The 20,485-nt window shown below is 41.8% G+C and overlaps 2 protein-coding genes across 10 annotated transcripts in view; one reads left to right on the plus strand and one right to left on the minus strand.

Annotated features, from left to right (window-relative positions):
• Positions 1-11,869, plus strand: part of LOC117424432 (codanin-1-like) — a 45,058-nt gene extending 33,189 nt beyond the window's left edge. For 6 of the 8 annotated variants that reach the window (XM_058991249.1, XM_058991250.1, XM_058991255.1 and 3 more), the window contains 10 exons: positions 864-967; positions 3,386-3,535; positions 4,545-4,608; positions 5,255-5,333; positions 5,963-6,168; positions 6,589-6,696; positions 6,980-7,043; positions 8,541-8,731; positions 10,056-10,262; positions 10,832-11,869. In XM_058991249.1, coding sequence (XP_058847232.1) covers positions 864-967; positions 3,386-3,535; positions 4,545-4,608; positions 5,255-5,333; positions 5,963-6,168; positions 6,589-6,696; positions 6,980-7,043; positions 8,541-8,731; positions 10,056-10,262; positions 10,832-10,915 — 1,257 coding nt within the window. In that variant the 3' untranslated portion in view covers positions 10,916-11,869. The remainder of the gene's footprint in view (positions 1-863; positions 968-3,385; positions 3,536-4,544; positions 4,609-5,254; positions 5,334-5,962; positions 6,169-6,588; positions 6,697-6,979; positions 7,044-8,540; positions 8,732-10,055; positions 10,263-10,831) is intronic. The other 2 variants (XM_058991252.1, XM_058991253.1) reach the window with 2 other exon arrangements.
• A 2,845-nt stretch (positions 11,870-14,714) lies between these two features.
• Positions 14,715-20,485, minus strand: part of LOC117419668 (uncharacterized) — a 116,685-nt gene continuing 110,914 nt past the window's right edge. For both annotated transcript variants that reach the window (XM_058991248.1, XM_058991247.1), the window contains exons 33-34: positions 17,623-17,781; positions 14,715-17,138 (exon numbers count right to left, since the gene is read on the minus strand). In XM_058991248.1, the coding sequence (XP_058847231.1) occupies positions 17,037-17,138; positions 17,623-17,781 (261 nt within the window). In that variant the 3' untranslated portion in view covers positions 14,715-17,036. The remainder of the gene's footprint in view (positions 17,139-17,622; positions 17,782-20,485) is intronic.

Here is a 20,485-nt window from a genome sequence, read left to right on the forward strand (position 1 = left end):
TTGTGTTACTTGTTCACTCAGGGTCCCTTGTATCTAATATTAGGTTTTGGTTGAAGATCTGATAACATTGTGTCAAAAATATGCAAAAATGCACAAAATCAGACGGGGCAAATACTTTTTCACGGCACTGTATTACTATTCACTGTTTTACTATTTATTTACAATTTTGTATGTATTTATTTTAAAAAAAGATAGTAAATATATATATATATATATATAATATATATATATATATATAATATATATATATATATATATATATATATTTTGAACTCAAGAGGTCAAAGAAGTTAATTCTGTTTATGGTCTTCATGACTAAGTGAATCCATAAATAGTTATTGAAATATGCTTGTAATTTTACTTCGTAATCTCTTTGTAATTTCTGTGCCTTTTTATATTCCATCATGTTCTAAATTATGTAGATAGTTACTGGAAAAAAGTGTGTTCATATGGAGACAGATTGCTGCTCTATCTCTTGAGGGGACATTCCTGTGTCTGCAGCACCAGCATTGGGAGCCAGAACACTGGGGAGAGTAGAAGGATAATGGTGTTATGGGGAAACTTTTTTTCTGGTGACTATTCAAACTATTTGACTATTTTTACCTCAACTATTTGTCAAATTGGTATTTGCTCTTTTATACTAGGTTTCTGCGTGATGCATACTTTTAATATTTGATACACAGCTGTGTTTTCTGATTCTCCAGAACGGATTTTGTCCAGTAAAATATCATCTTTTCATCTCGGCGGTCGCCTTGTTTTGGCAGTACAGCCCACATGTTTTGAGCAGGTATCTTCACAAGTGGTACAAGGTTGTAATGGATTATTCTGCTGATCTTGTTCTCCTCTGCTTCTCTGGGTGCCAGGCGGAGTTGGAGCAGGCGTTCTTTCACAACCAGCCCCAGTCACTGCGCCGTACCGTGGAGTTCGTGGCAGAGAGAGTCGGCTCAAATTCTGTCAAACACATCAAGTGAGTAACGCAGTCCTGTGACATCTCTCCGACTCCTCCGTCTCTCAGCCTCCCAGAGGACTTTGAGACTCTCAGGTCTGTGCTATGGAGTTCAAGTTGCAGTCTTGCACAATTGATTTTTTTGTGTTTGTTTTTTTTTTACACCAATATACAATTCCTTTGTGTCCTGATTTTAATAAATTCTTCCACAGTCTGGACACCTTTGCACTTTATAAAATTGACAGGCCTGTTTACTTTGTTTTTAGTTGTACCTTCGAGCTATACTGCTCCTTCTGCTATTTTTTTTTTTTTTTTTTTTACAGGAAACCCTAAACCTTTCAGAATGTGCTAAAATGTGTGTATATATATATTTTATATATATATATATATATATATATATATATATATATATATATATATATATATATATATATATATATATATATATATGTGCGTATGTGGTTTTAATCTAATTTAATCGTCCGATCTGTTAACCGATTAATCACACCTGTTTGCTAGTGATATGAAATTGTATTGAAAGACAATTCTGAGTAATGCAAAGTATTAACAATGCTATTGTAGAAAGCCCCTTCCAGACCGATGTTTGTGAAACCAATCTATGTAACATTTATTCTTGTGCCCCGGATATACAGTAACTGATATTCTTGCAAGTTTAAAGCTGCCAAAGTAACGCCCTGATTACCGTAACTCCTCCACCACCCCTGCAAGCACTGCGGCACACACCATCACTCTCTTAAAGCTACAGCAGCTCCATTATAAATCTGCAGTACAAGTGTAACACAAACTGACTCCTCCCTGCCCCTGCAAGCACTGTGGCATGCACCATCACTCTCTTAAAGCTACAGCAGCTCCATTATAAATCTGCAGTACAAGCACTGCGGCACGCGCCATCACTCTTAAAGCTACAGCAGCTCCATTATAAATCTGCAGTACAAGTGTAACACAAACTCTTTTCATGATTACATTTTGAATGTAACTTTCAGATTATATGTAACTAACACTATTCACTGCAAATGTTGTATAATGCCAGCTAATGTGAAATATACAGTACATACAGCTACTACCGTAGAACAGGATGTGTCACACTCCAGTCATCCAGGGTCGCAAGGTCTTTTGGGTTTCATTACAACTTAAACTCTCAATTATCATAATGGATCCAATTGTTTGTTCAATTGGACATATTTAATATTTTTCAAAGTCTCTTACAGTTGATTTAGGAAATGCCCTTGATTTAAGAACATGACCAATGAAACATTCTGAGACCTCGGAAACTGTTGTTTAAATGTGTCAAATCAAATAACTCGACCAGTTAATCAAATAACTCTACCAGTTAATCAAATAACTCTACCAGTTGGGGGCTTCTGAGTGGCGCATCCGTTGAAGGCGGAGTGCAGGATGCTGTCTATAGCCTGGACGTCGCCGGTTCGAGTCCAGGCTATGTCACAGCCGACTGTGGACAAGAGCTCCCAGTGGGCGGCGCACGGGGGGAGGGAGGGCTTGGCTGAGCGTTGCCCGGGGGAGGGAGGGTTAGGTCGGCCAGGGTATCCTCGGCTCACCGCGCACCAGCAACCCCTGTAGTCTGGCCGGACGCCTGCGGGCTTGCCAGTAAGCTGCCTAAGAGCTGCGTTGTCCTCCGACGCTGTAGCTCTTGGGTGGCTGCATGGTGAGTCCGCAGTGTGAAAAAAAGCGGTCGGCTGATGGCACACGCTTCGGAGGACAGTGTGTGTTCGTCTTCGCCCTCCCGAGTCAGCACAGGGGTGGTAGTGGTGAGCTGAGCCTAAAAAATAATTGGTCATTCTAAATTGGGAGAAAATAATAAAAAATAATTGGCAACAACTAAATTAAAAAAAATAAATAAATAAAAAAGAACTCGACCAGTTAACCAAATAACTCGACCAATTAAGTAATTGAGAGCTTGGCTGGAATAAAAGCCAGAAGACACTAGGAACTGAGTTTGACACCCCTGCCCTAGAATTCTTAAATTTTGCTTCATAAAGTCAAATGAAACCTGCTGAATATGTTACGTGAACATCTTGAATTACATACTGCTTTGTTGTTTTCCCAGCTACTTAATGAAAAACTGATAAAAATTAAAAAATGTGACATTTTGAAATCCTGTACTTGTTCTCTGCAGGATCAATGTGCTGCATTCTCACTGATATCCTGCTGATATTAAAGGTTCTTGCAATCTATCTAACCTTTCTTCTTTTAGTGTCACCATCACTACTTGCTTTTACCTTGTGTAGTGAGGCATAGGGATGTATACAGTGGAGCACAAATCTGAATGTGTTGAGAGAGAAATGTGCCAAGGAACATGAAGCAAAAAGAGCATGTTGATGATGCAGTCAGAAAGAGTTAAGCATTGTTGAGTGCAGCAGACCAGCCCAGTAACAGTGCATCTCTCCTCTCTCTGTGCAGAGCCACGCTGGTCTCGGAGCTGGTGCAGTCCGGAGAGGCTCAGCTGCAAGGAAGGCTGAGGGATGAGAAGGCGAGCGTGGCCAGGCTCTTTGACTCCGTGTGCACCCAGCTGTGTGAGAGGGGCAGGCAGACGCTCAGCCGAGCCAGAGAGTAAGCACCTGCTGCTTCCAATACCTCCCTGCAGTACTGAGCCTGTGTGCCACGGCTGTGTTTTATAAATTAATATAATAAAATGTCATTTTTTATAACTAGCATTTAGCCCTTTGTCAGTGGCAAGGGGTGCCAGTGCATCCCAGTGACTGATTTCCGAGAGCAGCGAAAATGGTATGTCTGTCATATCTGCAGTAACACCGTACCAACTCAGGCTTATGCTGGCAGACAATGCCAATATTACTGAGAAGCGGGCGGGGGGGGGGGGGGTGTTTCTGTCTCTCTCTTGTCATTTCAAATCGCTTGCAGACTGGCTGGGCAGTGTTAAAGTGTTACAGAGCACCCTGCAGGCTACAAGAAGCACGTTGCATTACCGTTGCTGTGTCCCGCGGTGTCCTTATTGCACCATTACATAATGGGTCATAAATCAACCAGATCATGCACCTCCAGCACAGTGCTGGTTTTCTGTTCTCTCAATGCGCTACTCATTTCAATCAGAACACCAGCATGTTGCAGGAGGGAGCATGATCTGGATACGCTGCGATGCTTACAAGAAAAAAAGCATTCTCCTGGCGAACGTTCCCTAGTAAAATTTGAAAAACATTCAGTGTCTACTTGATTTACCTATGATGTGAGAATTAAGATAGCAAACTGTCGGCAATATGTTGGGGGGGGAAGAAAAGGCCTGCGGAATGACCAGCATGGGATAACACTGCAGGGGGTCCTGCAACACTAATGCAGAATCACAAGTGAAAGAAAGCAAAGTGATTGACAAAACAAGGCTTCAGAATCTAGCTGCTCCTATTCCACACTGACCTCCCTCACCAGTACCTCATTCTGTAGTGGAGATGTAACACTGAACCCACAGCGCCAGAACATTTATCAGGTTAAAAGAAAATGATTATGAAATATGTTGGCATCTGATTAAGAAAATTTACAAAAACTAGAATGTGTAAGAAGGCTGAGCTCCCATCTCTTCCTCTCATCCTGTTTCCTTGGCTTGCTCCAGGTTTTGCAGTGTGAAGAGCCCTGAAGCCATCAGGATTTTGCTTCCTGAAGAGACCTCTGCAGCAGTAAGGCATTTTAAAAATCTTATCGATCTTTTTTTCTTCTCTGTCAGTTCAACAAACATTCCTAATCATGTTGCCATGGTGTTTTCATGAATAGAAAACCGGTTGACCAGGTGCACACACTGCCATTTTTTTTTCAAAGGACGGTTTTAGTAAAAAATCCTATGGAATAAAAAATGTTTTTCTTAACTACATCTTCCCATATTACCCGTCTTATTGTGGGTCCGACGGGGGTCTGCATCATCAATAAACTGCAGAAGGGAAACCAAGCATTTCAATGAACAGCAGCTTGACTGGAAATGTTTTGAGGGTTAAACAACTCTAGTGTTTAGTTACTTTTCCAATGATCAAGATGTACTATTACTTCTCTTAGTCAGAAGGGTAATTGTTGGTTGTGGTTAGTTTTGGTGAGTCTTCAATATTCTGAGTATAAACTGAATTTAATTTTTTAAAGAACTACCAAAAATTTTAAAAATCTAATCAAAACTGAAACAGATTGTTGTTTTAGTCAGTGTTACTATTTCTACTGCAGTAATCTTGCACACAGTTATTTGGTGCTTCGTTTAGCCTCTGTAAGCACTACGGCCCCTGGTCAGAAGTGAATCCTCATTGGCTTCTTGGCAGTCACAGGAGCGTGCTTGTTCTGCAGGTTCTGAGCACAGCGGAGGACATTGCAGTCAGGTTAGCCACCGAGAAGGCGTGCACCTGGCTCTCTGCTAATATCGCAGGTAAGAGCCCACGCCTACTGGAGGCTTTAAAGTAATTGTAGCTGATAAAATAATTCCACAAAGCCTACCCATTTTTCACTTGTATTAGCTACACATTTCTCCTGGGCAGTTTCTAAAGGAACACACGTTATAACAAACATGCGTTTTCAATTGAAAACAGACTTCTGGTACTACACCACGTTCTCCGATTGCTTGCCTTACCGTCCAGGGAGTCTGTTACTGCTTTACTTCCTGGCAAACCAGGTGAAATTCACCTAGAATTTTAGAATTGAAACATAATTTAAAACAAAACTATATAAACATAATTTTAGATGTTTTATTTAACATCATGTAATCAAAATTGTATTGTAAAAGTCTACCGGCCACCATAATAGTACTACATTATTTCTTGTTCGATTTCGAAATGTCATGTTTTTCAGTTTGTCAGTTTAAGTATATGGACAACTATAAAGCAGTATGTAATTTAATTTGTTGACGTAACATTATTCAGCAGGTTTTGTGCAACTTTATGAAGCAACATTTGTTAATTCTGTAGGGTGATGCAAAACTTTTGGCCACAGCTGTACAGTTTTTAGACAAGTTTTTGGAATAACCAGTGGAACTTTATTGGCGGATTTCTGTCTTGCTAGCCCTGATTAAGCGGGAGTTGAAGGCGGCCTTCGACCGGATGATGAAATCCCTGCCGCCACCTCCTGTCGGTGCCTTGTCTGAGGGGGAGACCCCGAGAGAGCCCCCTGAACACACAGCGAGCAGACTGGAGGAGAAGGGGGCCAGCTGCCCCCCTGGCTGTGAGCACAAAGCCACGCTGCCCTCCGACCTCATCATTGAGATCAAGGTAAGCTGCTCTGTGTGTACTGAGCGGAGCTGCTCTGTGTGTGCTGAGCGGAGCTGCTCTGTGTGTGCTGAGCGGAGCTGCTCTGTGTGTGCTGAGCGGAGCTGCTCTGTGTTTCAGGAGCTGCTCTGTGTGTGCTGAGCGGAGCTGCTCTGTGTGTGCTGAGCGGAGCTGCTCTTGTGTGTGCTGAGCGGAGCTGCTCTGTGTTTCAGGAGCTGCTCTTGTGTGTGCTGAGCGGAGCTGCTCTGTGTTTCAGGAGCTGCTCTTGTGTGTGCTGAGCGGAGCTGCTCTGTGTGTGCTGAGCGGAGCTGCTCTTGTGTGTGCTGAGCTGAGCTGCTCTGTGTGTGCTGAGCGGAGCTGCTCTTGTGTGTGCTGAGCTGAGCTGCTCTGTGTGTGCTGAGCAGAGCTGCTCTTGTGTTTCAGGAGGTGCTGAGTGTGACGCTGGGGCCCCGGTCCCAGGAGGAGAGGGTCGGTTTCCAGCAGATCCAGGACCTTCTGCAAAGACTGGGGGAGACTCTGTGCTGCAGGAAGGTAGGCACACGCAGGCTGGTGGAGTGCTCTACTACACTGCACTTTATAACTAGCACTTGAACTGCTACAGCATAGATACACAGCAGTCGTGACAAAGTGTCAGAAGTGTTTTAGCAGTGATATATGAAAAATGCCGGAATTAAAACCTATTTCACGTTTGAGTCACTGGAGTTGGGTTTCCGCACTGAAACTCTCAATCAAGCCAGTAAATCGTGAGGTGCTGTTGTAGAAGCCCACAATAAAGCTGGCACTTAAACACCCATTGCTTTTTTCCTTCCCCCAGTTCATATTTCCAGTTCCAGAGCAGATGTTGGCCCGGTGCTCCGTCGGACTGGCTTGTGTGTTGGGTGAGTGAAGCTTGTTCATGTCGACCAGGGCGGAGTGCATGGAGAGTTAGACACACAAGTCTGTGCATATGGAGAGTTAGACACACAAGTCTGTGCATATGGAGAGTTAGACACACAAGTCTGTGCATTGATCTATTTATAACTTTGTGAAGTCCTCAGTGCTAATATGTAGTAGGTTTGTTAGATAATTAGAATAAAGACTAAACTTACAGAGAATAGGATTTTATTTTGCATGCCTGTACCTCAGTGTTCTTTGGAATGAGACTTTAGAAGCATGTAAAGAAGCACTGGATAACAGAAAAGATAAGTACATAATACCTACAGAATAAATAATAACTATGATCAAGAAAATAGATTTTTACTTTTGGAAATAAGTTACAAGCAGAATGGCCCAGAAAGGCTCAAAATATACCATTAGAATACATATGATATGTGGAGGGCATATTTGGAATATGGACACATGGAGAGAATCTCTTTTCCAGTTTCATCAACTAGTAAATAATATCCAGTCTAACATTTCAGTGGGTCTACGGTGGACAAAATCTGAAATTGAATTCTTAGATACCTTGGTTAAACTTGATCAAGGATCTATTCAAACAGATCTTTACCTGAAACCAGATAAATCCGATCCAAAGTAGAGCCATTCCTAAAGGACTGGGTATAAGGATAAAAATGATCTGTTCTGATGAAAATACCAATAAAACAGAGAGAAAGGAACAGAAAATAAATCTTAAGAGGATATAAAGAACATATTATTGAGAGAGAATTATTGAGTTGACAAAAAAAAAAAAAAACACTCCATTTAAGCGGTTCAGTGACTAACTTTCTATTCAAACAATAACTGCACTCAGACACTCAATACAATGTTACCGCGGCCGGGATTGAAGTACGGTGTGCCGAAAGGCTCAAGACACAGCAATGTAATTAACGCGTGTTAAAATAATTAATCTCTAAAAACATTTACGCGTTAATCACATATATATATGAGCTGTCAGTCAATTAATTTGTATATATAAAATATATATATATATATATATATATATATATATATATATATATATATATATATATATATATATATAAAAAGTTTTTGCTAAAAAAAAAAAAAAGTTACTTAAATAAATACATATTCAAAGTTGATCAGTCCAGAACTATATGTGTCAGAGGTGACATTAAAAACCTTCCCAGTATGATTTGTAAATGTCAGTTAGGAAAGAACACTGTTAAAATCACGAATAACATTCATTACTGCAGACTTCAAAAGAGGTCCAAGGCAAATAACAAAAAACTGCTTACTGCTCGTGCGATTTAAGGAAAATAACCCCTGTTGACACAGCAAGTTATATTAGGGTTTGCTCTGTTTCCTAATGCTGAAAAAGTCTGAGTCGTCAGTCATGCACGTTTGTTTCCGAGAAGCTTAGGCATAGTGTGAGTTATGGAATGGTTAGACAGCGTGTGTGTGTGTGTGTTGCGCTGAGCTCTGTTGTGTTTACGCAGTGTCAGGCCAGCTGCCTCTCAGTGAACCTGAGCTCCCTGCGGAGGAGGGCAGTGCCAGGGGGAGCCCGGTCCGCGCCCTGCTGGATCAGCTTCTGGGACTGTGGAGACACGTCTTCCGCACTCCTGTCCCTCTTCAGCTGCTCTTCACTGACAAACACCTGGCTTCCATCCTGGAGGCTGGACACACACAGGTAAGCCTGCCCTCGCCTAGACTGCATCTCTCCATCACTGCACAGAGGACCTACACTCCAGCAGCTCCAGGGAAAGGAACGTTTAATCAAATCAAAGTAAAGCAAATCCATCTCAATCAGAGTTTTAATTAAAATTTCCTACTGGGTGTGGTTCAAGTAGGAAGTGGCCACACTCTCCACTCTCCAAGTCTACAATATTATTGTGGGGGGTGGAGGGAGGACTCTGCTGTAAACCAAGCAGCTGCCATCTAACAGTCTCAGATCTGCTGTCCTGCCCATCGTGACTGCAGCTGACCTGCAGTAATACAGAATGCACGGTGGAGATGCTGTTTGCATTACAAATTCTATCTGTCATGTCAGGGACTTTTATTCCATGCTTATGGTAATTGGGTCATACCTCTGAATATTCTGAAGCCATTTTTAAAAACTGAACAGGTTACTGCTCTCTTGGTTATAAGGAGGACAGGTTTACTGTTGTGTTGCAAAGCCATTAAGAAAATTGCGAATGTACAGCCCCTTTCACACCGGCATGTTCTACCTGTGTCAGGACCTGCATGAAACCTTTATGCATGCGTGGCTGTTTGTTATTGCGTCGACTCACGAATGGCCATCATGTATTTTGTTCCGCTCAACCCAGGACAAAGCGTGTCGACCCACATCCTGAAGTGGGTCGCTGGGACCCACTACGTGGGATTAGGACGCGGGTTTCTCACTACGCGGGATTGGGACGCGGATCCTGACCCAAGTAGGAGTGCCAGTGTGAAAGGAGCTTACAATAGGGCTGTCTAGTTATTATTATTATTATCATTTGTTTATTTAGCAGATGCCTTTATCCAAGGCGACTTACAGAGACTAGGGTGTGTGAACTATGCATCAGCTGCAGAGTCACTTACAATTACATCTCACCCAAATGACGGAGCACAAGGAGGTGAAGTGACTTGCTCAGGGTCACACAATGAGTCAGTGGCTGAGGTGGGATTTGAACCAGGGACCTTTTGGTTACAAGCCTGTTTCTTTAACCACTGGACCACACAGCCTCCTATAATATTTAAAAAATGAAGTGGGAAGGAATGAGGCAATGTTGGGCAAAGGAGCTGAACCATGTGATTTACGGTAGTCTGACCATTTATTTACCCTCCTACATTTTGTTCTCGGCTCTAGGAGTCTGTATTGTCTAGCAAGATTAGAGTTTTGATTAGGTTATCTTACCCACAGTTGTCATACTTTGTACCTGGCATGGGAGGAAGTGGGAGCCCACATATTACCCTCCATGACTCAGGGTGCTGTATGTTTAAATGCGCTGTGATCGTGCCTTTGCCTGCAGTGGGAGGAGTTCCTGTTTCTTGTCAGCGAGCTGCAAGGAAGAGGCCTGCTGGGGGCAGAGGAGGTGCAGAGCAGCTGGAAGAGCCTGTCTGCGCTGTCTTGGCCCACGGTGAGTGCACTGAGACCGGGGCTCCGCCCACACTCTACCCCTGAACCATACACGGCGAGTGCACCGAGACCGGCACACTCTACCCCTGAACCATACACGGTGAGTGCACCGAGACCGTCACACTCTACCTCTGAACCATACACGGTGAGTGCACCGAGACCGTCACACTCTACCTCTGAACCATACACGGTGAGTGCACTGAGACCAGCACACTCTACCCCTGAACCATACACGGTGAGTGCACCGAGACCGGCACACTCTACCCCTGAACCATACACGGTGAGTGCACCGAGACCGGCACACTCTACCCCTGAACCATACACGGTCCCTTCTTTCTTGAGACTGTGCTAAATATTTGAGACACTTTTCATGTGCTTGATTTATCTAGTTTTGATGAAGCTTGCTGTGGACATTCATTATCTCAACTTATTAGTAGTATCAAAATATGACGGTATTTATTTGTGGCACCAGCTTTTTACATATTGAGAGAGAACGGATTTCCTAGCTAACTTGTTAATGACATTCTTTAGCAAAGTGTTTGATAGTTACACATCTATGGCAGGACTATGGAGACTTTTACATTTCCATTGGTTGGATGAAGATCATAGTGATGTCCTTTTTGGTGATGATTTACAGTTTACTTACATATTTGTTTATTTTTCTAATAGGACTTTATGGAACAAATCAACAGGGCAGCCTGCAGACTTCAGCAGGAGCAATACCAGGGAGTGCCACTGCAGAACAGTGACTGAACAGCAGGGGGTGCCAGTGGAGACTGGGATCCCTATATTGGAACTGACAATGGAGCCAGTGGAGAAGCACTGTGATGGAGTTTCTGAAACGCAAATGGTACAGGGGAGAAATTCAAGGAACCGCCTGACCCAGAATTGCACAGAAACTCGCCCCCTGTGGATACCAGTGATCTGGTTCACCTGTTCCATTGCAGTACCAAACATACAGACATGCCCCACCCAAAGCTACCTGCACACAGCATTTAGATTTCATCAGTAGGTGTGCTCTTTACAATAAGATGGGAGTGATTACCTCGCGTATGGTTTCCCCTATTACTTGGAGGTATTCCTGTTTCCCAGTGCAGGGGCAATCCACTGCAGAGAGCCAGCACCACATGCTGCTTAAAAAGCATCTGCTCCCGTTCACCTCTCTCCAGCAAGAATTGCTGCTGGGCTGGAGGGAGGGAAGAAAAGCCATAAAGTGGAAAGCCTTCCTAATGCAACTCACTGAGTGCCTTCCAAGCCTGTTTCTGGTGAGGTGAGGGTGCCTTACCTGCGCTGTACCAGGGGTGGGGATGAAGACTTGCATTCCACAGCAGTCCAAGCCATATCTCGGCTTTACTGAGACATCCAAGCTATTTCCACCTGTTCTGTTACTGGTGGCTACCCTTGCTCCATCCTTTGGCCACTGGCTATTGCCCCTTCTGTTGCCTTGGAGCCCAGCATGTTACCAGTGTGTGAGGAGCCCTGTGCCTCGTCTCGTGGTGTTTAACATGCTCTCATGCATGGTGTGATGCAGGCTGGGGGCTGCAGGAGCTGCCTTGAACCCTGGTGTTGATGCTGTTTCTGCCCTTCTCCATGAATGCTGACCAATGCGTTTGTGATTCCTCTCTAGTTCATATTGGACTTATTGTATCTTGTTAATCATGTCTTTTAAACCAAGTATTTGAATAAAATTATTTCTTTATTTAAAAATTTAATAGCCTTTTTTTTATCCCTCTTATGTAGAACTTCTCGTCCATGTATTTATGGCAAACCGTTTTAATGTTTAATCCTCAATTTCTGATACCAACAATTCTTTTACTGATATCCGTAATGTTTTGTTGGAGATATTGGTAATAACATTTGTGATATGAACAATAGACAAGATTATTGTTTGATATCAAAAGAATTGTTATCTGTAATTGTCACCATTTTTTATGTGAAAAATTGAATTGTTGATATAAAAAAATGAATTTTGTTATATAAAAAGCATACTAATTAGGTGACGACATGTGGTCTGTACTTTGCTTGTGTAAGCGTCATTGGAAAGCACTAGGCAGGCCTTTAGTACATGGCTGATAGAGAGGTATCTCCTGACAACAGTGTCGAGGGTATTAAGGCTGTTTTTTCCTCTATAGAAAGGGACAGATATGTGTAACAAACACAACGCTTCAGAATTCCTGTCATTAACACCCAGGTGTTTTCAAAGACGTTTTATTTTCAATTCTTGTTCAGTTTAAAATAGCTTTGCACAAATTTGATTAAACTTTGTTATTCTACACTTTGCTAATGCAGGTCTTGGTGACTGTCTGTTTAATGGTATTGACATCCAATGGCTGCTCTATTGATGGCTATATCTTGGGAACATCTCGTTTTAATTTTAATGAACCAGTGCATGGTAATTGTGTTATGAGATGTATTTTGCATGCAATGAATATTTTTTATGGAACTGGCCTCTTTCACAGTGGTGTTCTACCTTTGGTGGTAATGCATATTATTATTGCTACTTTCTTTCCATGATATTGTCATAGAGGTATGCATTGTTTGTATAAAGCACAGCACAGGTCATTGTTCACCAAGTGGTTCTTGAATGAAGAATAAGTGTGTTTCATAGTTGGGCTGATGAATACATACTCGCTCTGATGCATGTTTTCTTTAATAACAAAATAGTCCATCATTAAAATGATCATTTGATCTTATTATGTATCACACATGTAGCTCACCAGGACCATCACATGTATTAAGAATAAACAGATGTTACCCTGCACGCCCTGTAGGAATACAAGGATGTTACCCTGCACGTCCTGTTAGAATGATTTTCTGTTAATTGTCTGAAGGTGTTACTTCAAAAATTTGCTTTTCATTTCTCCACCACCGTGGGTTAAAAGGCAGTTTCTATTTGAGATCTAGTCTGAATTTCAGGGGAATTGACCTGCTTATTGTTATGACTTGTTATGCTGTGCACAGGCAGTGTGCTACCGCTGGCTTGACCCCAGTGCTGTCTACAAGTGAACTGTACATTCTTACATCTCGTATGCCACTCACTCCCTTTTTTCAGAACTTGATTTGCCCATTAAATTTAGAAGGAAACTTTTTCTAAGGAGTTGTCTACCATGCAGTAAGTGAAGGTTACACTTAGACTCTAGGCTCTTACCAGTGGTAAATTGTGTAGTGTAGCAACATTGTTTAAACAATGGAACTGTCTTGTAGTGGTAGATTATCAGGCTATAATCGAGTTTGGTCAGTCTTGAATTAAATTATTTTACCCCCAATTTTCTCCCCAATTTCAATTGTCCAATGAATGTTTCCTCATTTCAGCAATCCCCACACATCAGAAGTGAGGGTTCAGTGGGAATCCTCAGATCCCACAACCTAGCCAGCTTCCTGTTTTACACCCAGGATCTTTAGAGCAGATGTCAGCTCATCCTGCACACCACGTGATGGTTGAGCCAGGACCAGTCTTGATTATTTATTGAACTGAACGATTACGGGCGATCATGTTACTGACGTAAAGGTGTTTGACCCTCTAAAGCTAAAAAGCATCAGCACCACTGCTTGTGAGATGTTTTGTTCCTCTCTTGCTGGATATAGCCGGTATGTTCAGAGATGGGGGTTAAGTGTCATGTAATTGAACTGGGAATGGCGTTATTTCAAAAATCCAACAAGCAGGAAGGAGTCATGAAAATGTACTCTAGGAATAACATAAGTTACAACAGGATTTAAAGTAATCGTGAAGGTCAAACAGTCGGTGCTGCTTTATCGGGAAAAGGAAAAATATCCCAGAATAAGGGGCTGTTCCAATTAAACGAGAGGCAGTTGAGATGACCTTAGTCACACTTTTTTTTGTTTCTTAATGAAAAGTCAAAGGATCAAATCACATCACATTATGGTTAAATGTAATACATCATTCAAAATACAAGTCAATTACTTATTTTTTTTTATTCCTAAACAAGATTACTTGCTGTTTTGTTCTTTCTACATGAAATGATAAATAATGATATCACATCTTCTCACAAGGCGAGACACCTGCGATGTTGACACGCCAGCTTTCCTTGCAATAGCAGTCTGAGAAACCACAGGAAACTGCAGCTCCCTAAAGGGTTCAACCTGGTTTACGCAAGTCACAGCTAATCACGTACTCACTGCACTGCGCTACGCAAACCTGTCTTGCTCTGAAAAGCGATCTCCGGTCATTTGAAAATACAGTATCCCAATTAAACAACATGAATAGCACTGGGAAGAACCTCCCAGAGTTAAGAACATAAGAAAGATTACAAACGAGAGGAGGCCATTCAGCCCATCTTGCTCGTTTGGTTGTTAGTAGTTGATTAGTTTATTAGTAGTATCCCGATTAGGCAGTGCAGACTGTAATCATTTCTAGCAGGAAGGATATTTGAAAAGGTCATTATCATCCAACCCTACTGTCATAGCACCTGGAAATAATAATGAACAGTGAAACAGATTGTGTAAGAAAGAAAGAAAAATCCAACAAGCAGTACTTAAATAAAGCAAATATATTTGAAATAGAGATGTATAAATAAATGCAAAAACAAAACAATCAAAATATTACATGCTTTTATAAAAAAGTTACCAATACATGAATACAAAAAAAACCTTGATTTAAATACCACTTAAAAAGCATATTATATATGAACATGTAAAATAGGAACATGTAATATAGGAGGCAGTGTGGGCCAGTGGTTAAGGAAAAGGGCTTGTAACTAGGAGGTCCCCGGTTCAAATCCCACCTCAGCCACTGACTCATTGTGTGACCCTGAGCAAGTCACTTAACCTCCTTGTGCTCCGTCTGTCAGGTGAGACATAATTGTAAGTGACTCTGCAGCTGATGCATAGTTCACACACCCTAGTCTCTGTAAGTCGCCTTGGATAAAGGCATCTGCTAAATCTGCTAAATAAATAAAATTCTCTTACTTAAAAAAATAAAACCTGTACATTCTTCTAGTTTTCAGACAAACCTGGGGTAGTTCTTTTCATAATTCTTTGTCAATGGTTCCAGGAATTTTTGGCTGACTTTCAGCCTTTTCTGCAGCTGTAAATTAAATTTGTTTTCTTTTTTATGAAATTTCTGTATTTAATTCTTGAAGAGATGTTTGGATCTCATCAACCCCAAATTCAAAATATTTTCAGACTTGCGTTTTTCCTCTCCTCTCTCCCAAATACAGGAGATGTGGGTAACAGCCATTTGGAAGTAGTTGATAAAGAGCCTGTTTTGATTGGTTGATCAGGGTGGCTGATAAGCGCCTGTGGTTTTGATTGGTTGATCAGGGTGGCTGATAAGCGCCTGTGGTTTTGATTGATTGGTTGGTCTGGGTGGCAGATAAGAGCCTGTGGTTTTGATTGGTTGATCTGGGCAACAGTTTCCCAGGGATTGTTGCTGTGATGTCATTGCCGTTCACTGCTGACATAACGAGGTGAAGCACTTCAAGGCATCCGCTGCACGGTTGCAAGGAAATGACATCATACAAACGATTGTTCTTTCATTTCGGAGTCGTTGCAGGACAGGAGCTGTACCTCCTGTGTAGCTTCAGGCTGTGATTGTCAACACTTTCACTCACCTGCCCCGAGGTGGCATCCAAATACCAAGGAAACAATTCAGTTTTTCACATTTTTACACAGAATAAATTTTTTTAACCAAAGCTTACAGTGAATAAATCCAGTTTATATATAGTGGTTGTGTCTTGCAGGCTATGTTGGTAATGCTGTAAGTAAAATAACAGAAGGTGCTGTAGAGTGATACGAGAATACACCATGGTGAGGGTCTGTGTAAAGAGCGTTTGTCCACTCCATTTTAGATTTAAAAGTTTAAAGACGAGGTGATGATATACAAACCTCACCCAGTACAGCTGTGCTCCCCCTTGTGGTCAAACAGCTCACCACCACTCAATTGAGTGTGTAATCTGCCTCCTAGTAGTGCATCCGATACAGCAGGGCTTCCCAGCCCTGGTCCTGGGGACTCCCTGTGTCTGCTGGTTTTCATTCCAACCGAGCTCTCAATTACTGAACTGAACCCTGAATTGAACTAATAATTGGCTTAATTAGACCGTTTTAATTGTTCTCAGCTCCTAAAAAGTTGCAGAGTTCAAGTTACTTATAAAATGTTATAGCTTGAAATCTGCAACTGTTTTAAAAGCTGAAAATAAGTAAAAAGGTCTAATTAAGCAAAATATTTGTTCAATTAAGGGTTTAGTTAAGTAATTGAGAGTTCAGTTCTGATAAGAGTTCATACACTTTTTGTTAGCTACTAAGAAAACAAACTGTTACTGAATTTTAGCGTAATTGTTTAAAAAGCTGCTCGGGTCAACTGTTTGAAATAGATGCTTTAAATTCAATAAAACAAAGACTGATTCCTTAACAAAGTCCTATGTGATCAGGTAACCCTGACTGTACAGAAAACTGGACTGGAAACTACAGTACCAGCTTTAGATGTTTCAAGTTATAAAATGAAAACACTGAATTGCTTGAAGGCGATGCATCCTGAAATAAAGACTTCCAGTAGACTGGATTTGTCCCGTAATCTTTGGCACATAGTAGTTAATCAAAGGTAGTCTCTGTCCTCTCAGTTTGCGTTACACCAATCTTGGAGACGCCTTGTTCGTGGGCAAAGCAAGCAGGTAACCTCCTTGTCCCACGGTGGTAGCCCTTCCTAGAATATTTGTGCCCATCGTTTGCTGCCAGGATTCATTGATCTGTTGTGGAGGTTTGTTCCACAGCAGCACCAAGTACTCAACTGATCATCCTGTAGACACACAATTCCAGGTTACCCTTGTGTTGTGTGAGATTCTCCGGTGGTGGAATCCAGCGACGAGTGCCAGTGGGTTCTGGGAGGCTGCAGGGGGTCACAACCAGGTGCTGGTGCCTCTCACAGTGGGAAGAAGCTGGCCAGGTTTGCGATGACCATTGCCTGCCGCTTGGCTACGAACCCCAGCAGCCTCTGAGGCAGGGCAGGGGTGCCCAGGTCCACCTGCAGCGAGGGAAGAGAGACCAGGCTCAGCACTGCACAGCTATGCATGTACTCAGTGCTGACAATCTGTTTGTGTTCTGGTCCTAGCAGTAGCCCTTTGTAGTTCTGACTGCACCTTTTATTAAAGGGAGGGTTAATTCTCTTATCAGTTTCTTCTGGGCTAAGCCAAGAGGGTCATACAGCATGTCAAAGCTAGGTTAGATTAAGAGCTTGTTAGAAAGATGAACATTTTGTTTAGTTTAACATCCTAATAAGAACAAGCAAACCATTTATTTGTATTTAACTGCAAACAATAACTAAATAAAATGCATGTGTCAGCTGGTAGCACAGCCTCTGATTAGCACTAATGTTCCTCTACCACGCTGTGCCTGTAAGGTATTGCTTTTAATATTTTCACACGACGCAAACACTCAAGATGGGTAAGACCAGATTCCACCTGTTCTTTCAAGGGAAAGAGACTGAGCCCACCGGGGGTGTACTGCACCTGGGTCATGTAGACGACCTTGGTGACCTCCTTCCTGTGCCGAGTGTCCGGCTGCAGGACCCAGGCACTGGGCAGCACCTCCCCTCGGACCAGCTCTCTGCCCGGCCGTGGCAGGGCCTCGTCGTACACGGAGCGTAGTGCCAGAACAAACTGCTCCTCCTAAGGAAACACATAGACACGCACACACAGCGGGATCGGGGTAAGGAGCTGACTGATATGCACAATAGTGATGCTCAAACCGATTACTTGGAGCAAGCTGTCGACAGGTGAGTGTCATTGGTGCTGATTTCCCATTCAGAGTGATACAAGTGAAGAAACAGCTGCTTGGATTTGTGTGGATCGCTGTTCTCCACAGAGTGAGGCTGGAGATACACGTGCAATTTTTATTATCTGTCAATTCAACAAAATATTGACAACTGAATTTTGAAATGTCAAAGTAGAAAAACTGGACCAGACAGTGGCTGTGCCGCAGAAGTTCAGAGGTTCTTCAGTTTGTTTGTTGTCTCTGCAGATGATTTCCCTAAAATATTTGCTAATTCCTTGTATTTGTCATCTTTTATTGCGGTGTCTGTATTCTGCACATCTAACAGCCCATAACCACTGTCTATCATGAAAAAAAATACATCAATTCCAAAGTTTCCTCATGCGTCCACTTGTCTGTAGTCTTACTTCCTATTTACCAAATTGAGTGAAATCAGGTGCTTAGAAAATGCAATATCACTGGCTGAACACAAACAGCACGTAGACAGATTGTCAACTGATTTGTTGAAAAGAGAGAAGTGGTTTAGCAGAGCAACTCGATTGCCAATCTAAATTTTTTTGACAACTCTCGTTTCGTTAGTAACACACCGTTTTATTGTCAATTTGAGTTGCCAAGAAAAAATTGCTTGTGTGCCTGGCCTGTGCAGCACTAATGAGCAAACGCATCATTTAATGTTGTGCCAAATAGTGTGGCACAGCAAATAAAACAACTAATATTACAAGATATCCGTGCAGGAAAAGCTACTTTACCAAAAAGAAAATATCCCCTTCAGTGACTGTCTACCATGTTATGTTTCTGATCTATGCTATATTTTATAATGCATTCTGTATATGCTTATATGAATTACAAGTATAGCATTATAAGTCTTGGCAGTGCTACTTTACATACCTCATATACAGTTCACATAAACAGTTCTATTGTGTAGTATTCTCTTGGGTTCAGATCAACACAGCAGTGTTAAACACTGTATTCTATTGTGTAGTATTCTCTTGGGTTCAGATCAGCACAGCAGTGTTAAACACTGTATTGTGTAGTATTCTCTTGGGTTCAGATCAGCACAGCAGTGTTAAACACTATTCTATTGTGTAGTATTCTCTTGGGTTCAGATCAGCACAGCAGTGTTAAACACTGTATTCTATTGTGTGGTATTCTCTTGGGTTCAGATCAGCACAGCACTGTTAAACACTGTATTGTGTAGTATTCTCTTGGGTTCAGATCAGCACAGCAGTGTTAAACACTGTATTCTATTGTGTGGTATTCTCTTGGGTTCAGATCAGCACAGCAGTGTTAAACACTGTATTGTGTAGTATTCTCTTGGGTTCAGATCAGCACAGCAGTGTTAAACACTGTATTCTATTGTGTGGTATTCTCTTGGGTTCAGATCAGCACAGCAGTGTTAAACACTGTATTGTGTAGTATTCTCTTGGGTTCAGATCAGCACAGCAGTGTTAAACACTGTATTCTATTGTGTGGTATTCTCTTGGGTTCAGATCAGCACAGCAGTGTTAAACACTATATTCTATTGTGTAGTATTCTCTTGGGTTCGGATCAGCACAGCAGTGTTAAACACTGTATTCTATTGTGTGGTATTCTCTTGGGTTCAGATCAGCACAGCAGTGTTAAACACTGTATTCTATTGTGTGGTATTCTCTTGGGTTAAGATCAGCACAGCAGTGTTAAACACTCTATTCTATTGTGTGGTATTCTCTTGGGTTCAGATCAGCACAGCAGTGTTAAACACTGTATTCTACTGTGTAGTATTCTCTTGGGTTCAGATCAGCACAGCAGTGTTAAACACTGTATTCTATTGTGTGGTATTCTCTTGGGTTAAGATCAGCACAGCAGTGTTAAACACTCTATTCTATTGTGTGGTATTCTCTTGGGTTCAGATCAGCACAGCAGTGTTAAACACTATTCTATTGTGTGGTATTCTCTTGGGTTCAGATCAGCACAGCAGTGTTAAACACTATTCTATTGTGTGGTATTCTCTTGGATTCAGATCAGCACAGCAGTGTTAAACACTGTATTCTATTGTGTAGTATTCTCTTGGGTTCAGATCAGCACAGCAGTGTTAAACACTATTCTATTGTGTAGTATTCTCTTGGGTTCAGATCAGCACAGCAGTGTTAAACACTATTCTATTGTGTAGTATTCTCTTGGGTTCGGATCAGCACAGCAGTGTTAAACACTGTATTCTATTGTGTAGTATTCTCTTGGGTTCAGATCAGCACAGCAGTGTTAAACACTGTATTCTATTGTGTAGTATTCTCTTGGGTTCAGATCAGCACAGCACTGTTAAACACTCTATTCTATTGTGTAGTATTCTCTTGGGTTCAGATCAGCACAGCAGTGTTAAACACTGTATTCTATTGTGTAGTATTCTCTTGGGTTCAGATCAGCACAGCAGTGTTAAACACTATTCTATTGTGTAGTATTCTCTTGGGTTCGGATCAGCACAGCAGTGTTAAACACTGTATTCTATTGTGTGGTATTCTCTTGGGTTCAGATCAGCACAGCAGTGTTAAACACTGTATTGTGTAGTATTCTCTTGGGTTCAGATCAGCACAGCAGTGTTAAACACTGTATTCTATTGTGTGGTAT

The sequence above is a fragment of the Acipenser ruthenus genome, chromosome 18 (assembly GCF_902713425.1).
Source record: "Acipenser ruthenus chromosome 18, fAciRut3.2 maternal haplotype, whole genome shotgun sequence".
Lineage (NCBI taxonomy): Eukaryota > Metazoa > Chordata > Actinopteri > Acipenseriformes > Acipenseridae > Acipenser > Acipenser ruthenus.